At 37.5% G+C, this 16977-nt stretch overlaps 1 protein-coding gene and 1 long non-coding RNA gene across 2 annotated transcripts; both read left to right on the top strand.

Annotated features, from left to right (window-relative positions):
* The first annotated feature begins 5494 nt into the window (after positions 1–5494).
* Positions 5495–16151, top strand: LOC107598125 (uncharacterized). Its single transcript, XR_001610523.1, has 3 exons — positions 5495–5655; positions 5755–5923; positions 16139–16151. It is a non-coding gene; the product is annotated as an uncharacterized lncRNA (long non-coding RNA).
* On the top strand, positions 11097–15108 carry LOC107598124 (pleckstrin homology-like domain family A member 3). Its single transcript, XM_016289392.1, has 2 exons — positions 11097–11802; positions 13907–15108. The coding sequence occupies exon 1, from the start codon at positions 11417–11419 to the stop codon at positions 11798–11800; it is 384 nt and encodes a 127-aa protein (XP_016144878.1). The 5' UTR covers positions 11097–11416; the 3' UTR covers positions 11801–11802; positions 13907–15108.
* Positions 16152–16977: the final 826 nt, after the last annotated feature.

The raw sequence follows: 16977 nt of genomic DNA, 5'->3' as shown, positions 1-16977 counted from the left end.
GGGGGTGAAGTCAGCCGAAGCCAAACTACTTGTGGCCCCAGGCACGCTTTATGCCAGCACTATTAGGGGAAGCCCGGCAGACGCCGCCACAATGGTGAGCCTGTGCCAGTGTCACCCCAGCCTTTATAAGCGTTTTACAGCCCGCTAATGATGCAGCGACCACGGCCATCTGTGTGCAGGGGGCCTTTTCTGAGTGCACACAAATGAGTAGATAACACGAGAGAGACAGACAGATTAAGGAGGCAGTACAAAGCGAAGTTGGTATGAGATGATTATACGGTTCTTTGTTGAGCGCTTTTAATTGTTTTGGCAGCCTTATGCAAATTACATGCAAAACAGCGAGGATTGACTGAAGGAAATGAATTGGGATTTTTGTTATAAGGGGATTTCACACAAACGGTGAAGCATATTTGAAAGTGCAACATTCCTTACGATGCAAATCTTGATAATGATAATCTACGCACAATAATCATCGACAGGAATTAAAAATTTAAATTCTATCATCATTTACTCACCCTCAAGTTGTTCCAAACCTGTATGAATTTCTTTCTTCTGATGAACACACACACACAAAAAAATATATATTTTGAAGAATGTTGGTAACCAAACTGCTGGTTGCTGGTAGTCACTGACTTCCATAGTTTTTATTTTATTTATTTATTTATTTATTTTTCTATATTATGGAAGTCAATGGAGACCAGAAACTGTGTGGTCTTCAAAATATCTTCTTTTGTGCTCAGCAGAAGAAGAAAAAAATTATGTAGGTTTAAAACACCATTAGGGTAAATAAATGACAGAATTTACATTTTTGGGTGAACTATCCCTTTAAGAATAATTGTAACGCTCGGGATTAATACACTTGTGCTCTGTTCATATGCAATGGTGAACAAGACGCCAGGTTGAGGGGAAAGCAGGTCACAGCTGTGGCAATACACATCATGTCCTCGGTGTAAACTTGCAGACTAATAAATCTGCAACAAACACACTTTCACTAATTAAAGCCATACATTAGATATCATACATATCATATCATGTATATGGTTAAGCTAGTATTTAACAAGAGTTTAACTCACTCTGGTGAGGTTTTTTTAGGGTTGTTCATGGATTCAAACAGTTAGATTCAGTTATTTGGTCAGAACGACACAAACACATTGCAAGAACAATGACTTTGTTGTGCAAACCTGCTGTTTAGACAGATACAGTAGTAGCACGTACATGTTGACAGTTTAGTTTTCACTAGATTGCCATTCAATGTATCTCCTCCATGTGAATTTAAACACTTGTTATTGCACATTTGTAATAATGAAGTTGCATTTAGTACATTTCAAATATATTACCTTTATATGTACTATCGAATAACACACTACAGTTGAAATTTTAAACAAATACTATATAGTATGCTTTAGTATGTTAGTCATCACATCAAAACAAGTATACGTCTTTAAAACATGACTTAAAAGATTTAGTTTAAAGTAGTCAACAATTTGACATTATTACAAAAAGCATGTTTTAAAAGTGTACTTAAGTGTGTTAAGAGACAGTCGTGAAAGTTAACTCTTTAAGTACACTTAAGTGGCCTTTAATTCAATTAATATCATATTTTCTGCAAGTACAGTTTTTTTATATATATATATATATACTTTCAAGTTTTGAAGTATACTACAAGTGCTCATTCATTAGGTCTACAGCTGCACACTTCTTTTTCACACAGGCATCTTAGACTTTCTGAAGTTTGTTTGATGGAAGAAAGAAAGTCATGTAGATTTGACACGTAGAGCCAGAGAATATATGAAATTTGCCTCAGTGGGAGTGAAATGATATTTCATGCAGGCTTACACATGCATGAGTTGGCAACTGTTCAAATCACAAATTGTTGCAAGTTACCTTGATATAACTTCTAAGTTATTGAAATCATACAGAGGCATAACGCTAAACAGCTTCTGTGTCCGTTTCTCAAAATCATTCATTTGATGCCACAAGATAGCGCCAGTGAGTCCTACATAAACATGACTGAGTGGAATCAAGACTTCATCTTTCCACAGTATAGTTTATTGTACAGTATAACTAATATTAATGTAATATATGCAATCTAATGTGACTTTTATTCAATCTCCAGGTCATAGTCATCAGATTTTGCAAACGAATGACCTCTCTATGGCTACATAATCCATTTTTCTGTAGATCTCCAATACAAATACACCATGAGGACAGCAAATGATGAAATCAGGACCCAGATAGCATTCACCGTCGTCCATAGCAGACAGTAGATATGACATGAAAACATATGGGCTAAATTTTCACTATGTATGTTTACAACTGGAGGGAATTATGGAAATGTTTTTGTGGTTAACATTTGGAAAAACAGACGTCTCTTGCTAAAATCGAGCAAATAATCATTATATTTACCAATACGTTATTGATTTGCTGGTACTAACACTGATTTGAACGACAATTATGTTCAAAATACCCATAAAATAGCTGCCTTTACTAGGTGTCTGCTGGATGTTTTTAATATATGGCTGTTCTGAAGTTCCTTTTTGTTGTGGCTTAGAACATTTCAATCAAATTAACTTTCAGTTACTATCTGAAACTGTACTTAGCTTTCACTGGAGCTAATATCCCCTTCAAAAGCAGTACCAATGTCCCGCTCACTACAGTAGATCATTCTAACACTGTAATTACCCTGCTACAGGAAGAGATGCTTGCAGTGCCTGATGGGATATTTAATCATCCTGAAGAGGAAGAGTAGTACATTGCCCACATGCTCGTGGCATTTCCAGACCCACCCAAGCAATATAAAATATGAAGGTCAGAGCTGCGTCATTGGTTTTTAGCAGCTGGACTCCATCTGTTGATGTAAATGAACCATAAAATAGCGGACTCTATGTTGTCAGCAAGGTCACTGAGCAAAAATCTTGATGGCACAAGTTCACTATTAAACGCAAACTATATATATAAACTATAGATACTATTAAACAGTTTATTCACACTATCTCAAAAGGTTGGGCTCGGTAAGATTGTTTAATGTTCTTGAAATAAATCTCTTCTGCTCAACAAGGCTGCATTTATTTGATCAAAAATACAGTAAATACAGTGCAGTAATATTGTGAAATAATATCACAATTTAAAAGAACTATTTTCTGTTTTAATATGTTGTCTATATTTAATATATTGTAATAATATATTGTAAAATGCAATTTATTGCTATGATGGAAAAGTTGCATTTTCAGCAGCATTGCTCCAGTCTTCAGTGTCACATGATCCTTCAGAAATCATTCTGATATGCTGACTTGCTGCTCAAGAAACATTTCTGATTATTAAAGGGGTCATATGATGCGATTTCAAGTTTCCCTTTGTCTTTGGAGTGTTACAAGCTGTTCGTAAATAGATAAGATCCCTAAAGTTGCAAAAACTAAAGTCTCAAACCCAAAGAGATATTCTTTATAAAAGTTAAGACTCGTCCACGCCCCCCTAAAATGGCTTGTTCTAACACGCCCCCACATGTCTATCTCACTATGTGGGAAGATTTGCATAACGCTGCCCAAATGTTCACACAAAGAAAGAAGGCGTAACTTTGATTCTCGCTGTAGTATTGTTGCTGCCGCCACCATGTTGTGAAGACGCTGTGTGTTTCATTGCGAAAGCAAAAATACTTTGTTTGGTCTTCCAAAAAAAAGAACACAACTAGAAATCAGTGGTTACGTTGTTATTTACAACACTGTTCCACTGATGTGTGCAGTGCATTTTACGGAGGACTGTTTCCTGATCCTGGTAGAGTAGCCTAATTCGTCTGTGCACAAAGGCTGTTTCTGTAAAGTGGGGCAATTCCAACTTTGCAAGGACAGTCTGGCGCTTCTGACTCACAGCCTGTAAGTATGAGTGAGTGAGTGACGTGACATGTGGCATGACATGTGACGTGACATGAATTAGTGCTCTGCTATGCTTTGTAGTGGAATAACTGGACTCTTTCTGTCCAAAAATCATTCAGTCTTTGGAACGTTTTGACCAAGATTTTCAGAAACAAATCCTTTGAACTGAGTGTCATCTATCACTTCGTCTGGGGAAACAATAATTTGCTGCAAAATGTCTTTCCTAAACAACATTTCTTATATAATTCAATTTAGGTTTTAAATTGGTTACAAATAGTAGGTCACGTCCAACCCTTAGTCTTACTTTACAGTTAACAATAAAGGTCCCAGAAAGGTGATTTTCATAGTGATATCATAGGTGAACTATATTGGGTTCTACACCTTTAAAATAAAAATAAAAGCTTTAAAATAGCTTTTTTTAAAGAACATTTTAATGATTTAAAGACCTTTCTACTATATAGCACCTTTTTTGGAAATGTAAAAGTTCCAAGGATGTTAAAAGAACCATTGATGCGAAAATTTGGAATATAGCTCACAAGATGCCTTTTTGGAGCTTGACAGCTCTTGGTCTCCATCCACTTTGACTGAATGGAAAAGAGCAGTGTGAACATTCTTCAAAATTACTTATTTTGTGTTCCACAGGAGAAAGACAGTCTTGGAACAGGTTCTATTGATCGAAGTATATAACTTTGGGGGGAACTATTCGTTTTAAAGGGGTCTTATGATGAGATTTCAAGTTTTCCTTTCTCTTTGGAGTGTTACAAGCTGTTCGTGAATAGATCCCTAAAGTTGCAAAGACTAAAGTCTCAAACCCATATTTAAAGGATTTGCCACTGACGATTCAAACGTGAGTTTTGGGCAGTGTAGAGTAGCACTTGTTGTTTGTCATTTTTCCAATCACAAATGCAAACATGGTTTTATGTTTACGCGGCGCGTTATGCAACGCAACGTGTAAAAAGACAGTATAAGTCATTATAATCCGTAATTATGTCCCCACTGGATGCAACAAATGCCTCGTTTATAATGGGTTTTATTGTTTTTGTCTCGTCGCTCCGGCCGGAACACGGCATTACAGTATGGTAGGGGCGTAACATTTCCGTCACACGCTTGAGGAATTTGGACAATCACAACACACTGGATAGCTGGCCAATCAGAGCACACCTCGCTTTTCAGACCAATGAGCTTTGTAAAAATCGACGCGTTTCAGAAAGGCAGGGCATAGAGGAGAAACAATAATGTACAGTATGTGGAAAATAATGTGTTTTTTTTTACCTTAAACCGCATAAACACATTTCATTACACCAAATACACAAAATAATGTTCTTTTTAGCAACATCATATGACCCCTTTAAGTTTTGGTGACATGAATCATTTACATTTACATTTATTCATTTGACAGACGCTTTTATCCAAAGCGACTTACAGTTGAGGAACACAACAAGCGATGTATCATAAGATGGCAATAAACACGAGAGGTGCCTGTTATAAAAGGTTTCAGTCATCATTCAAAATAGTAAAAAGCTAGTACAGGAGGATAATTAGAGAACAGAAAAAGTGAAGGCATAGAATTTGTTTTTAATAATAATTTAAACTAGTACAATGTTGCCAATCTGGTGACTGTTCAGCATCTGACTCTTGTGTGTCTTCTGATTGCAGGCCTCAGGAACACCAGCCAACCAATAACCCCAACGCATCCAAGTTTGCTCAAAAGTTTGGCGGCTCTGATAATTGTCCTCGGTGTAGCAAGGCCGTCTACGCAGCTGAAAAAGTCATAGGGGCAGGAAATGTAAGACAAAAGCAGAAACGACAGGAGGAAATGCTGTCATGACACACCAAAATTAACTAAGCCTGGTCTTCATTGAGCGACTGGTTTTCTTCTCTGCAGGCATGGCACAGGGGTTGTTTCCGATGTGCAAAGTGCGGCAAGGGGCTGGAATCTACAACTTTAGCCGACAAGGATGGTGAAATCTACTGCAAAGGCAGAGTATCCAATGTTATCCTGTCTCTTTTTAGTGATTCATGCCAAGCAACCACCTAGAAAACACTCAGAACATGTTAGCAACAATACAGCAGCTTGAGCTGGGTTGACACTATTGATTAATTGATTTGAATCAATCTTCATTTTCATGAACAGATTTCCTAAATCCCAAGATCATTTTGTGAGTCTATGCTGTCAATGTTTCTGCTTATGCGTTAACAAAACTTCACTAAACATCACTTGTAGTCTGATTCCCATCCAATAATCGCAATAAGTTACTCAATAATTACAAAGTCTGTGCTTTATAATTCTGTCATTTTTATCACAAACGGTTAAATCTTGTAATGGTTTTGATGGTTATAATTGGTATTGTTGTATTGGCTTATATTGGTTTTAATGGAAACTGAAATTGTCCCTGTGGTTCTCTACTTGTAATTTGTTGCCTTCTATTGGTAGCATGTTAGAACCGCTAAATCCTAATGGAATATGGCCCAAAACACTCTACTGGACAGGATTACTAGGTCTGTGTAACAAAACCAGCCCAAAGGTCAATCAAAAATAGCCCCCAAAAAGCCCAACAACCCTATCCAAATATCAAAACTCAACATATGCCACTCCCATACCTAAAATACATATTTGACAATCACTTTTATGCGTTATACACAATTTCACTTTGAAAACCAGTATCATTAATCATAAACAGTCTGTTTTCATAACCCCTCCCCCTCCCAAAACTCATAATCTAGCTGTTTTATCATTAGAATGTAATTAGAATGTAAAATATGTCAATACACGCATTACAGTCAATTACAATTTATGCAATATGTCAAATCTTTACACCGCTGGAAAAAAATCAACCCACGGAAGCAGGTTACAAGTAGCCCAATTCTGTGAGAAAACCGTGAACTTGGCAACCCTGCTACTGGAGGTCGTTAGGTAATGTTTTAATGGTTAACAGTTGATGGTTTGTAATGTTTCCACAACAAATACCATTACAAACCATTAGAACGTCTATGATGGTTTCTATTTTTGTTAGACCACAGGAAAGCCATCCAATAACCATAACTCAACAACTAACTCTATAGAGGAGCATTTTTTAGCATCATTACTCCAGTCTTCAGTGTCACATGATCCTTCAGAAATCATTCTGATATTCTAAGAAACATTTCTCATCAGTGTTTAAAATAGTTGTGCTGCTTTTATTTCTGTAGAAATTGTGCTACTTTTTCAGTAGTCTTTGATTAGCATCCTAAATAGATGAATTCATTTCTTTTTTTTAAATATCTTCCTGACCTCAAACTTTTGAACCATAGTGTATATTGTATGACTTATCTAAATGACATATTAACTATTGTTTCATATACGCCATTTATATATACCATTTATGAGGCATTGTTTTGATTAAAATTTTCTGTATTAACTTGACCAAACATTCACCAAACAATCAAGTGGTCATATGAATTATTCATATAAAACTCTCATTGTCGACTGATTCGACATGCGTCAATGTTCTCTGCTTGTGTTGCATGTGAAAGGTTATTTGTAAAGTGAGTAGCACGTAACCACATTCCTTTCGCATTATCTCAATGACGTGTGCTAAGTTCATAACCTAATCATTTTACAATTTTAGAAATGTACTATGAGTCTCTCTCTTATTGAGTTTCATTGTGACTGAAAGATGAACTATCTGACACTTACAGTCAGGTCGCTTCCTCTTGGGAAGTACCCGATAATCCTTTAAAAAGTCATAAACATTTCATTGGTTAAAAACATCGAGCTCTGCTGATTGTGTACAGAACATCACCCTGACTACTGCTGTATTTCTAGATACAATGCACATTATAAGTTATAGTGAAAATCAAAAAGACGCTTTGAGATGTCCATGCATGACATCACATTTGAATAGTTATGCTTATTATATTTGTCAACCAAAAAAGAAGGAGTTTTATGTTGCATTATTTTACATTGTTCCTGGATATGCCAGTTTCAATGAACATCATGTGGCCTGTTTTGTCACATCTACTACTTTTTTTTTATTATATTTGTTTTTATTTCATTCAGGATCCATATATATTAAAGGAATAGTGCACTCAAAAATGAAAATTTACTGAAATTGTACTCAAGCCATCCATTCTATCTCTTCCTCAGAACAGATTTGGAGAAATGTAGCATTGCATCACTTGCTCACCAGTGGATGCTCTGCAGTGAATGGGTGCCGTCAGAATGAGAGTCCAAACAGCTGATAAAAACATCACAATAATCCACACCACTCCAGTCTATCAGTTAATATCTTGTGAAGTGAAAAGCTGCGTGTTTGTAGCAAACAAGTCCGTCACTAAAGTGTTTTACCTTTAAACCATTGCTTCTGATCTGTGCATATTTCTCTTCCAATTCAGACGAGATGGTTTTCCACTACAGAAAGCAACAGAGGGCTTGTATTTTAGCCAAAAGCAACTGTTTGAGGTTATAAACATCCTAATGATGGATTTATTTCTTACAAACACACAGCTTTTCACTTCACAAGACACTAACTGATGGACTGGAGTGGAGTGGATTACTTGTGGATTATTGTGATGTTTTTATCAGCTGTTTGGACTCTCATTCTGACGGCACCCATTCACTGCAGAGGATCCACTGGTGAGCAAGTGATGCAATGCTGCATTTCTCCAAATCTGTTCCCATGAAGAAACAAACTCATCTACATCTTGGATGTCCTGAGGATGAGTACATTTTCAGCAAATGTTCATTTCTGAGTGAACTATTCCAAGCAGATTTAAGTTAAATAGGTTTTTCTTTTTCTTTTTTATTAGCTTCTGATACAGTTACGCATCACTGCAGTACACCGGCTTGGTTAAACTTTTCACCTGAAACAGAAAAGTGAAATTAATGACTGAGATATGATCAATCTGTCAAACATTACAAACAGAATTCACAGTGCTGTGTGGGAGTAACATTGTTCATGTTACAAGCTGTCTGCGTGTAATGACTGTTGAACTGAGGGAAGGAAAAGAGCCCCTGCCAAATCTAGCATTAACATGAACCACCTACACACATTCCATCTGTGAAAGAAAGACAGGCAAATATTTTGAAATGATACAGGCATTAACATAGGTTTCATTCATAGCGTTAAAATCTTGCTGTAGCGTGCATTATTTGTAGCAAGTGGATGAATGTTCATCACAAATCTTTAATAATACAAGGTACATCTTTCCAGTGATTGTCAGACCAGTGACATTGGTTCCAATACGTGCAGATGACCTAAATGTTTTAATTAAATGTGTGGCATGTGTGAAACAACACAGCATGGACCCTTCGAATTAGGTTTCAAATGCTAAGAAGAGGTAAAGATTGTCCTCTAGTGGACAGAATGCAAAATAGAATAATGTCTCAGCTATGAAAAGAGCACCTATTTCCCACGACCAACAGTGACTTTCGAAGATGTTCATCATTCCATTTTAGTTGTATCAGTGAAGAAGACAACACTATCGGATGAGTTTCGCTTCCTGAGACACAAGATAAAGAGCTTTCAGTCCACCAATGTTTTGAACCGAATCACAAGACTCATCAGTTTTTCTCAGTAAATTCATGATTTGATCATATTTGAACAACTAAACACCAAATACTGAATAAAGCGACAACATGTCATATATATATATTTTTTCTTTTCTTTTTAGTGTTATCTTAACTATGCACTTGCTGTTGTGCACAGTATGCATGATACGTAGCCTATATGATTATTTTATAGACCTTATGCGCCAGAGAAGCACGCAGCCATCTTTAGAATTTTATCTTTGAACTTCAGGTTTGGGTGTAGCTCTATAGCATCGCTGTTGAAGAGTAATTATAGCTGGTGAAGTGGATTTACTTTGCATATTGTAGTGGAAACTAAAGTTATAACGAGCATTGTAATGTTGCAGGCAGATGTCAAAACGACACTCTAAAAAAATGCTGGATTGTTTCAACCAAACGTCGGGTCAAATATGGAATAACCCAACTTTTGGATTCAAAATTTTATTAAAAAATGTAACCCAACAGCTGGGTTAGTCCATATTTGACCCAAAGTTTGGTTGAAACAACCCAGCATTTTTTAAAGTGAAATATCAGTAAACCAGAAGTTTTTTTCAAACAAGCAGTTCATTCATAGATTTGTACGACCTTACGTTCACGCTGTGGAAATACAAGTGGAAGACAGAAGACAACAAGAGCAGTGCTGAAAAGGTGCGGAGCTACATAAGGTCTCTATCTACTTGAGCATAGGCAAAATATTGAAATTATTTGGGAAGGGAATTTTTGTTTAATTGAGGTATCGCATGGCACAGAGCAAAATATCAATAATATTAATATAAATATCAATAGGACAAATGTAAGACTGTGTCCATTCAAAGATTTGGTGAGTTTTTTTTTTTTTTTTGGTAGTGTGCACTGAAATTAATGCGAGATTTTGGCCTCAGTTATTAAACAGAAAAAGGCTTGAGCAAGAATAAATATTCACCCTCACCTACCATTGTTTACTATTTTTATTTATTTTCTACAATTTTCTATGGAATAGCCTATTGTGTAACGTCTATCAGAACCCTTTTTTTAATGTTTTGAAACTATAGTAGAGCTTTAGGATTTTTTTAAAGAAAGATTTGATTATTTTCCTTGTCCTACAGAGACAAATCAAAATTGGTATCATCCAAATATGTGTTATAGAAGATCAGGGGCCGGGTGCATACACTGTTTAGACTAGTCTTAAAAATGTAGTCACCTAATGTTTTTTTTCTTCAAGACTGGTCATAACTTTTTTTAATTCAGTTATGAAAAGGCTGATTGTTCTTATTTGTATTGGAAAAGTAAGACTGATTCTTGGCAACTGCTAGTTGGTCAAACTAGTTCTTAAGACACAGTCTTAACATGGTGGCTAAGTTTATGCAACTGGCCCCTAAGTTTTAATTTTGTCTTATAAAAAAAAATCCCTTTAGGATCCTTTGGTTCTAAATTAGTATAACAGGAATTCTGAAAAAAAAAGAAAATAAATAAAACTTTTGACAGAGGGATTAATAACAACAGTCAGACGTTAAGTATCCCGTCAAAGTGATTCAATAGAATAAAAGAAAGGCCCTTCAGAAGTAAAGATGCCATGGCATGATTGGACGTCCAGCAGCATTTCAGTGAGCACTTAGGACGAATCCCCATGACGTCACGAGCGGGTGGGGTGGGGGGAGCCTTCAGAAACACGAGAAGAGTCTCTTTCAGAGGAGCAAGTACCAACATGCCCAGACTACGCGACTTCCAAGTAGAGTGCAACAGTATTTAAAAGTCGGAAATTGATCTTTAGCCACAGAGGAGTCTGGCGGCAATGCGGCGACGATGCGTTAGAATCAAGAACGGATCCCTTTAGTGGAATTATTTTCAGCAGAAACCTCTAAAGTTGAGCGAAACCACATAAATGAAGGCGTTTTATACTGAATGGGCGCACAGCGCTTATGCGCGTTTGCGCGTAATGTTCGGTCGGTAACGCTGCGCGAAAACAGCAGCGAACGCTTCGTCGATTCTCGTTTTTGTTCCACTCCCACCTTTATTCAGAATGAACCAGTGTAAAGTCATGAAGGACGGCTATCTGGAGAAGAGGAGTAATGGAGTGCTGCAGCTGTGGAAGAAGAAGCGGTGCGTTCTGTCAGAGGACGGGCTCCGTCTGTACGACTGTAAAGGCGAGAGCGGTAAAGAGATGCTCTTCGAGCAGATGACCACGCTGGACTGCGTGGAGTATAAACGGGGTCTGGTGTACTTCACCATCGTGATGAACGGGGGGAAGGAGATTGACTTCAGGTGCCAGCAGGAGGGCACGGCGTGGAACGCGGAGATCGCGCTCGCGCTGGTGCGCTTCAAAAACCGCGTCGCCGTGCAGACCGGCAGGAACAGACATCTGTCACATCTGGGCAGCTGCGGGGAGGGAGACGTCGAGCTCTGAGGGTAAAGACGACTGATTTTGATGCTGACCGGCGTTTATTCTGGAAGGGCTGCTTGTGTGTTCCTAGCATGGAGAAGCGTTCTCAGGAATCAATTATCCATCTGCTATTCATTTACTGGGTTGAGCTCTATGAAAGACCGCTCTGTCCGGTCTGACACACGGAAAATCATGACTAAATATCCCTTTATAGTTTTGAGAGACTTTACTAAAGGTTTTGTATGAAATAGCTGCCCGACTCAACACCCCCCCCCCCCCCCCCCCCCAAAAAAAAGAGAGAAGAACTTTCAATTCGGAATTTCGATGATAATTTGGAATCAGTTCTAAAAGATCATATTGGGAATTTGCTTAAAATTCAAATTGTCAATATTCCCAAATTCCCAAAACAAAAGCTGGATATTTTAAAGCACATAGCTCCCAATAGGACAATTATATCCATAGGAAACATACTCCTTTGGAATTTAAAGAACATTTTAAAACACCCTAAGTGATTGTCCTGTTATTAACAAGCCATTCATTAATAAATAGTTATAAAATCCTGTTGGATCTTTCATGTTATTCAATAGAATGTTTTAAAACTTATTTGATCCCATTAGAATACTTTACAAATGGTTCCAGATTTTATTAGAAAAATGTTAAACGCATTCTTTAAGGATTTTTATTTATAAAGGCATTCATGCTGAATGAAACGTGGAAATCAGACCAGATATTATATTTTCTTTGCTAATAACAGTAATTTGCAATCATGCATTACAAATACACACAATTTGGATTGTGAGATTTTAGTTTTATGCCATTTCCATTTGTGCATGGAAACATATTAAAGGGGTCATATGATGTTGCTAAAAATAACATTATTTTGTGTATTTGGTGTAATGAAATGTGTTCATGTGGTTTAATGTTCAACATTATTTTCCACATACTGTACATTATTGTTTCTCCTCTATGCCCCGCCTTTCTGAAATGCATCGATTTTTACAAAGCTCATTGGTCTGGCAGCTATCCAGTGCGTTGTGATTGGCCGAATACCTCAAGCGTGTGACTGAAATGTTACGCCCCTCACCATACTGTGATGATGCCCTGTCAGGCCGGAGCGACGAGACAAAAACATGAAAACCCATTATAAACGAGGCATTTGTTGCATCCAGTGGGGACAAAATTACGGTCTTTTTACATGTTGCTTTGCATCGTGCCACGTAAACATAAAACCATGTTTGCATTTGTGATCAGAGAAACGACAAACAACAAGCTCTACTCTACACTGCTCAAAACTCGCGTTTGAATCGTCAGTGGCAAATTCTTTGAATATGAAAACATACTGGGGGAAGACGTGGCCTAATGGTTAGAGAGTCGGACTCGTAACCCAAAGGTTGCGGGTTCGAGTCTCGTACCGGCAGGGATTGTAGGTGGGGGGAGTGAATGTACAGCACTCTCTCCCACCTTGAGCAAGGCACCGAACCCCAACTGCTTCTCAGTGACAAATCCTTTGAATATGAAAACGTACTTACAGGCCGTAAGTCAGAACAGCCGGCATTGTAGTCTACTCTCCCAGGATCAGGAAACAGTCCTACGTAAAATGCGCTGGACACGTCTGAATATTTGGGTTGAACTGTTCTGCAACAGTGTTGTAAATACAACTTAACCACTGATTTCTAGTCGTGTCCTCTTTTGGAAGACCAAACAAAGTAGTTTCGCTTTCACAACGAAACACACAGCGCCTTCACGACATGGCGGCGGCGGTGGCAGCAACAACAATAAAATTACGCCTTCTTTCTTAGCGTGAACATTTGGGCGGTGTTATGCAAATCTTCCCACACAGTGACGTAGATATGTGGGGGTGTGTTTAAATGAGGCATTTTAGGAGGGCGTGGACAAGTCTTAACTTTTATAAAGAATATCTCTTTGGGTTTGAGACTTTAGTCTTTGCAACTTTAGGGATCTTATCTATTCACAACCAGCTTGTAACACTCCAAAGAGAAAGGAAAACTTGAAATCGCATCAAATGACCCCTTTAATAAAAAAAACCTCCAGTGTGCTGAAAAAACTGATTTCACTGGATGAGTCTCACAAGTCTTTAAACTAATGCAGTGTGACTGTTGTATCCCCCAGATTTCTCAACCCAGACGCAGGACTGGATCCAAAAGAGGAGAAACCATGGACTAGAAAGTGAAGGCAGGAGCCCAATGTTAAGAAAACACCTGATGAAAAACGCAGACTACTTTAAAACTCATTTATTTCTTTTCTTTTGTGCTTCCACCATTTATCAAAGTGACACCTCTTGGCATGCTCGCAGATACAGTGAATGGATTTGTACATGTGGGTGTCACGCCATGGATGTTTTGTACACAGTGTCGTTTTTCCATGTACTTTTATTGCAGAAGTCAACAGCAATAGAGACCCAATGGATTGCTCTTCACTATAAATCAATGCTAATTACACTCCTCACAACGCCAGAGTGGATTTTGGCATGGACTTTATACTTTTAAGAGACATATTTACCTCGTGCTAAATGGAGGACTCGCTCTCAGTATTATAAGTGAAAGCATGATGCTGCTTTAGGAGACATTAACCATAGATGAAGTATGATTTACAGCTGCACTGTTTAACATTTCATAAGTATTTGAACCAAATCTGGATTCATTCACTTGTAAAGGATTTTAAACCACACAGAAAGCACGGCAGGCTGCTGTTCCTTGGAATGTATCCCGACTGGACGGAAAACTTGATGGATGTGTTTTTATTTTGTTTTCCTCGGGGCAATGCTGTTATTACTACAATTTTCTCCATTTTCTGCCTACATAACCAGAGCGGTTGCCAACGTTTTATAATAATCGTCTGCATTGTGATGGGTAAAAAAGATTATAGAGGAAATGTGTTCTGCACAAGTCTCATTATACCATTAGGTACACATTGTCTAAATAAAAAGAATGATTTTGTGGCTTTGAAAGACATATCGGTGTGAATTAGTTTGTCGAGGCCCGAGGCAGCAGTGGGATTTTGAATGCTAATTAGAAGCAGTGTTTTAGCTCTCAGTCGCTTTCTCGACTCTCAACCTGAAGTGTCTCTGCAGCACATGCCCGGACAATGGCCTCACTGACTAATAATGTCCCGCCTTGCATGCTTTCCCCAGTTGTCAGTCTCACCGTGAGGCCATCAAAGAAGTTGTCAAACAGGGCTTTTTTTCGTCAAGATGAATGTGTTTTGCTGTTGTGCATAGTAATCTGTGGAAGTGCATGCATTAACAAACTAAGGCGTGAAGGGAAGTGTAGTATTAATCTGAAGCATGCCACAACCGGTTTGTTATCATAATAAATGCCTAAATGAAATCACAGACTGTGAAAAATCCATTCAAAGTCACTGAAAATCTGATGAAATCTTCACATATGCTTCTGCGAAGTCACAACCCAATAATGACTTGCAGATCAGATCCAGTTGGTGGAAAATTATGGTAAATGCAAAGAATTATGCATTGATAAATCACTGCACTTGAAGTAGATAATACCCATCAGTCATTGCACATCAGTATAAGGTTTGACTAAAGTGAAAAGAGTCAAGGGGCCGTCACAATGTTATGATGGTGGCCGTGGACCACATAACAGTTAAAAATACAATAATACCATGTTTTATATTAAACATGGCAACAGACATTTATTAACAAATTTAGAGTTTTTGAGAACGACAAATTCTATTACATTAATATTTAATTAGATGTTTAAATATTAATATTAATTTGTTCAAATATATGTCTATTTTTACGTATATGAATAATATATGCATCAGAGAATCCTGAAAAAAAGTCACTGTTCCCACAAAAAAATATGTAGCAGCACATCTGTTTTCAACGTTAATAATAAGAAATGCTCGTTGACAATAAGCATATTAGAATGATTTCGTGTTTTTTTTTTCATGTGAAAATATGTTTAAATGTGTTCAAATACACAACAGGTTTTAAATTGTAATACATTTTCACAATATTACAGCTTTTACTGTATTTTTGATCAAAAAAATGCAGGGTAGGTGAACCTATATATATATATATATATATATATGTATATAATCTGATAATGACTAATAATGGAACAATTTTCACTGTTATTTAGGCTACATCAGGATTTGCATTTTCATGGGTTTCATGTTTTTTTTTGTTATAAGAGACAAAGACAAAAGCAACATTGTGCATCAAAACCACTCCTTTCCTGGATAAAAAAACAAACAAAAAAATTATTTTAAAGTCAACAAATTTTCAAGAGCTGAATGTAACATTTTTGACAAGCCAAAATGTCAGTCTTTGAATAATATGTATTTTTGAGCCACAAATGAAACTTCATTCCATAAAATAAGTATAATGAACTAAGCAAAATGCATTTTTTTTATAGTTTTTATAATACCCAAACATCAAACACAGTTCACCCCTCATGCATGTTAAAATGTCCATCAGAAACTTAGGCTTGCTGTTGATCGCAATATTAGAACTAAAAACACTGACAAACACACACTCGTAGGCATCAATCGCTGTAACTGTATTTGCATGACTCTGCGTTTCATGATGTTGCAATCCGTTCCAAATTAACTATGCACTTGAGTGAAGTGAACTTCTACTGATGTCCCCTGCTGAGTGAGTAGGCAGCATTGAAGACTGTGTAGGCACCTATCGACTGTCATATTCCACGCTCTCCAGTGTAGCTCTGGTCTCATCTCCTATCCCGATCTCATGAAAGTGCGTATAAATAGTACGCCAAATAAAACTCGTGGTATTGAGACTTTGGCGTGTATATGCTACGCGATGGGTAGGATTAGGGTTGTGGGGTTGATGCGTATCATATGTATGCGAAAACTGCGTATCATATGCACGCCGACAAATTCCGTATCATATGTACGTGAAAACTGCGTATCATATGCACGCCGACAAATTCCGTATCATATGTACGTGAAAACTGCGTATCATATGCACGCCGACAAATTCCGTATCATATGTACGTGAAAACTGCGTATCATATGCACGCCGACAAATTCCGTATCATATGTACGTGAAAACTGCGTATCATATGCACGCCGACAAATTCCGTATCATATGTACGTGAAAACTGCGTATCATATGCACGCCGACAAATTCCGTATCATATGTACGTGAAAACTGCGTATCATATGCACGCCGACAAATTCCGTATCATATGTACGTG

This window comes from Sinocyclocheilus grahami, unplaced genomic scaffold (genome assembly GCF_001515645.1).
Source record: "Sinocyclocheilus grahami isolate Dianchi unplaced genomic scaffold, SAMN03320097.WGS_v1.1 scaffold245.1, whole genome shotgun sequence".
NCBI lineage: Eukaryota > Metazoa > Chordata > Actinopteri > Cypriniformes > Cyprinidae > Sinocyclocheilus > Sinocyclocheilus grahami.
The sequence above is the reverse complement of the archived record's forward strand: the minus strand, read 5'-3'. Positions and strand labels throughout refer to the sequence as shown.

Excerpts from the sequence above, each read along its gene's own strand:
- LOC107598124 (XM_016289392.1), top strand. The coding sequence starts at position 11,417 with ATGAACCAGTGTAAAGTCATGAAGGACGGCTATCTGGAGAAGAGGAGT.